We start from the raw sequence: 5159 nt of genomic DNA, 5'->3' as shown, positions 1-5159 counted from the left end.
TTAAGTTTAAGTGAAACAAACAACAAAACAAAAATCAGTAGTTTCTTATTATGATTTCTCAGATCTTTTGGAATGGAGGAGGAGAATCAGAAAGTCCATTAACCAAGTCTACTTTTATTGAACATCAATGCAAAATCAATATTGTAGCTTTTTATGAATCTTATAGGCACCTTAATTATAAATTTAAGAAATACTTAAGCTAAAAAGAGGTGCAAGTATCACATTCTCCATGCCCATGACAAGAGTTTGTTAAGTCAATTGCTGTTTTTGTTCTCTTCATACAGACCCATGTAAATAGTTTTTTAAATTTCTCTCCTTCTTCATGCTGTTAAAAAGTTTGGAATAATTTTTACTAGTTATGTTTGTTATGTATCTATTATCACTTACCTTATAATACCTCATGATGATTACTTTGTCTCTGAGAGAAATAAACAATTCTTCTCATGTTTCTTGCTTTTAGGTCGATCCAAACACAGGTGTTTCAATGTATGAATCAGATGACATAATTCGTTATTTGGTTGACAAATATGGTGCGTGTATTCATCTTTAAACCCTTTTTTTATGTTGTGTGCTTCTGTGCTTCTCTATTTTTTTTCATCCCATTTTAGTCATTACAAGTATTAGGGCATATTGATAATGACAATATGAGAAAAGATTGCCACCATAAGCATAAAAGAATGGCAAATATAGATATATGGAACACAAATATTTATACTAGATACAAGCATGATACAATACTAACAATGTTTAGAAGTTACAAAATATATGGCTTTAGTATCATATATAAAATTGGTAAATAAACAACATGAATCACAAACTTTTAACTAAAAAGAGAGGAATACTAATCTCAGTTATCCATGCATCATAGCTAGGTATATACATTTTCTTATTCTTCATCACTTAGAAAAATGGCAAGGTTAGGCAATTCCTTATTTTCCATTCCTAGAAACTCTCTTTCTGAATAGCTGCATGTATATCAGTATATGCTTAATAATTTAAACACTATAACATTGATCCACTCCATTTTTTAGGAACACTAATTTTTCCTTTAAGGTTGTCTTTAGGTGAATGCTAGCTTTTGAAAGCTATACACCAAAACCATCATAATTGTTGAGTGTTGAAACATTCATTATCTGTTCTGTAGGTGATGGAAGTGTTCCTATTACTTTGTCACTTGGAATTTTAACGGTTAGAACCTAACCTCACCTTCAATTTCCCCTCCTCCAAAGTAGTTGAACTATAATCCATGTTAATATCTAAATACTATTGTTTTTTCTGCAGACACTCACTGCTGGTCTTGGCTTGCTTGCTCGCGCCGGAAAGGTAGTGTTTCAACACTTTCTTTGTGTGTGAAAAGTAGCCATTTTCAAGAAATTCAAGGAAGGAGTTATTAGCATATATGCTATATCATCAAAGATTATTACAACTACCCTTTTCTTCTTTCTTTTTTTTTTCTTTCATGTCCAGGGATCAACTTATACTCCAGCAAAGTTACCACCAAAGCCACTTGTATTATGGGCATATGAGGTTTGTCGATGAAATACATTACATGCCATGCTTAACAAATTCAATATTTTTATCACTAAATTGCTCTCTATTTTTGACAGTAAATGATTCTTCAATTCAATATAAAACACACTCACATACACATAAATATCAAGAAAAATAATAAATAGATCTTGGTACAAAATTACCCCTGAATATTTATGCATATGTAAGCATGTTATTAGAAAAACTAACTAGTGTTATTTGGCATTACAAATTGATAATTATTCTAAAACCTTAACTACTTTGAAACATGACATATATATTAAAATCGAGTATATGTTTATAACCATGACACATCGACAATCTAGCCAAATCTTAATTTTGAAGTACTTGTTTCTTTCAGGGGTCTCCATTCTGCAAACTTGTACGCGAAGTAATCGTAGAATTGGAGCTACCACACTTGCTTATCAAGTAAAGTCCTTATTATCTGAGCTTCAAACTTTTCAGATTTAATATTCAATAGTGAACATCTTTCTGGGGTTGTAATAAAATATATTGTGTCTTTCTTCACGTTTTTTTTAATTATTATACAACTAAATATTATCTTGGTATGCAGCATTGTTTGTGATATAATTACTGGTTGGCTCTTGGGTGAAAATTTAATCAGGAATTTGGTATCTATAGCTGATGTCTCAAACATTCATAGTGATATCTAAAGAGTTAAAGTAATTGTTAATTTGTTATATTATATATCCACATCCTCTGCATTAAATCAGTAAGGTAAACATTTGTTTCATGCTATAAACTGATTCAGCATATAACTGAAAGGTTCATTTCATCCAGGTAGGACATATATGTAACATTTCAAGTTTATGTAACTACCCACAATTCGTTTGCATTTTTATTGGATGACTGTATAAATTTGTTTTACAATATTAACAAAATTAATCTCTCTGGTATATACCATCTTGTTTGTTCATGTTACTAACCTTAATATTTCATTGTAGTTGTGCTCGAGGTAGCCCGAAACGACAGATATTATATGAGAAAACTGGACATTTTCAGGTACTTGATTTATTCTGCTATAGTTAGTGAGTNNTTAGTTAGTGGGATAGTGTTAATGTTATTGGTTATGCTTCACAGGCACCATTTTTGGAAGATCCAAACACGGGGATAGAAATGTTTGAGAGTGCAGAGATTATAGAGTATATAAAAGCAACTTATGCTCTTCAATGAGTGTTTGTTCTACTAATTAGGTCTAAGACTATATAGTATTTATCATTTATAAAGTGTACATATCTGAGTTTGGATTATGTGTTGAAGATCTCAATTGTCTAATAAGCTTGAACAAATTCAAATAAGTTCAGCTATGTTGTAATAAAAACAGTCAAAATTAACTTTTGATTTGATAAATTAAGCTGAACAATCAGGTTTAATTTTATAATGTTAACATTTATTATAAACATAATACTAAATCTTTTCTAAAAAGGTTAGTATCTTAGTAAATCACCCTACCCCCGAGTACCGATACAAATCTTCTTATTCATTTGACACTACACTCGAGTCATACAATACATTGCTCTTGGACGATGACTTAACTTTAGCACAGTATTATGTTTTGTTCATATCATAAAGATTTGATGAAGTTTTTATATTGATTGTTGGAAGTTTAACACAACCCTCCTCTTTTACAAAGGCTTGAGACTGACTATGTAACATAGGCAGAGTTAATAAAAGTATATGACAAATCGAAAACATATTATATGCAATGTCACTTAGTTTAAGGGTAGATCAATGTAATCTACCCTAAAATTTATCAAGTTAATTCTTAAGGACATCAAAGAAGGCACAAATGCACAATCACATGGTAGTAGGTGGGTTGGAGAATCAAATATCTCATCCAAAGGTCTGTTTGAAAAGGGGTAATGCTAGGTAGAAAAAAAAAGTCCGAACTTGTTTTATTTAGCATTAATTAATTATCTCAACAATTAATTAATGCTAAATAAGACAAGTTATGGCTGTTTTTGGCTAATTTTCTTTGGTTACCAAATATTTTTATTGAAAAGTATCATTGTCTCTAAAAGTATTATTTTTCTTCTAGCCATTGTAAGCATAAAGGTTCTCTTGGGGAAGGTTCATTTGGCTCTTGTCTTCTCCAATTATTCTTATGCTAAAAAGAATTTGTAGACTGACACAATCTCATTAGAAAATAATTGTATACTAATTATTAAATTCATGTAGCTTACAATCTGAATATAAATCAGAGGAAGGTAGTAACGAAGGAATAGAACTGACTGAGTCTAAGGCAGTTACAGAAAATAGCAACAATGCAATAGAGCTGACTGAATCCAAGGCAGCACTGTCAGTGTAAAACCGTTTTTATATATTCAATCACATAACACCATATGAATGGTCATCTAAGAGAACGGTTCTGATTGCACAACTGTGTAAAACGTTTTACACTTCTCATACATCAAAATTAAATTATATATAATGTAACCATGTATTAGCTAAGAGATCAATATCATTCTATCTCAGTATTCATTCATCACGGTTTACATTTTCATATTCTCTCTCTCTTTCTCTCTCTGCACAAATCTCATTGATTCATCATTTCTAGCCATGCCAAAGCTTGATTAGAGGGACAAATTTTGAGGCAGGTAATCCTAACCTAAGTTGTTTTTTGTTTTAGTTTTGTGTTTGTTAATGTTTTTCTGTGTTTTTCATCAGAACCCTAATGTCTTTGGACTCTGGTCCTTGAAAACATGACTTGACCTAACAGTTTCTTTTATGAGTTTAATTTTGATATACGGGAAAATATTTTACATAGTCGTACAATTATATCCGTTCTTTTGGACGACTATTCACGCAATTAATAAAAATTTCATGCAGTCAATAAAAATAGTAATTTTTTTTTATAATATGACGTTACGTAATTAAATACGCATATAAAATTACTCTATACGGTGTATCAAAATTAAATTCTTCTTTTTATTAGTGGGGAATTTCTATCCAAAGTGGAGGAGGTATAATCTCATTTTGTACCATCATTCCCGTTATATATATAATTAATTTTTTATTTTATATTTTATATTTGAGTTAACACTCTTTTAATTTTTTTAGACATTCAAATATAATGATTTATGAATGTTTCTAATCGCATATAAATTTTTTACTCACTACTAATTTTTTTTCCAATTAATAATAGCAAAATAGTTATGTGTAAAATACATATTTAGTAATATATCATTTTTAATTGATAAAGGCTATTATGAACAATCCCAGTAACAAAAACATTTTACATGTTTTTTTTTAATTTTATTTAAAAAAAAGAGAATAAGTGTAATTAAACTTGAATTCATGAGAGTTAAATATAAGTATATAGTGTAATTTATTATTTATATATAGATAGATTAATTGCATCGTGGTGTCCTCTTATGATCTAAGCTTGTAATACAAAAGAAAGAAAGAAGTAGTAGCATGTATACGTTATAGTTTTGGCAGAATATGAAACTGAATTGGATTTTCAATGAGTAGAATGGATTTTGATATACCCTAATAATGGGAATCTAACCATGTGAGGCAATTGTAGACTAAGTAGTCCTTTTTACTTTCGGAATATTGGAACTGTTTTGTGGGCCTCTTTGGATAAGTAGTGGAGTCTCTATTAT

General features: G+C 29.8%; 2 protein-coding genes across 2 annotated transcripts in view; both read left to right on the top strand.

Annotated features, from left to right (window-relative positions):
* The window catches only part of LOC107626388, a gene marked incomplete at its 5' end in the record, with an annotated part of 13735 nt that extends 10811 nt beyond the window's left edge, over positions 1 to 2924 (top strand). Inside the window, 7 exon segments of the mRNA XM_016329261.2 lie at positions 461 to 530; positions 1145 to 1188; positions 1282 to 1323; positions 1468 to 1527; positions 1892 to 1959; positions 2496 to 2553; positions 2632 to 2924. Of these exon segments, the coding sequence (XP_016184747.1) occupies positions 461 to 530; positions 1145 to 1188; positions 1282 to 1323; positions 1468 to 1527; positions 1892 to 1959; positions 2496 to 2553; positions 2632 to 2724 (435 nt within the window).
* LOC107628613 (alpha carbonic anhydrase 1, chloroplastic) overlaps positions 4019 to 5159 on the top strand; it is a gene marked incomplete in the record, with an annotated part of 8916 nt that continues 7775 nt past the window's right edge. Inside the window, 1 exon segment of the mRNA XM_016331240.2 lies at positions 4019 to 4144.

The sequence above is a fragment of the Arachis ipaensis genome, chromosome B02, assembly GCF_000816755.2.
Source record: "Arachis ipaensis cultivar K30076 chromosome B02, Araip1.1, whole genome shotgun sequence".
Lineage (NCBI taxonomy): Eukaryota > Viridiplantae > Streptophyta > Magnoliopsida > Fabales > Fabaceae > Arachis > Arachis ipaensis.
Note: the sequence above shows the minus strand (reverse complement) of the source record. Positions and strands in the feature narration are given on the sequence as shown.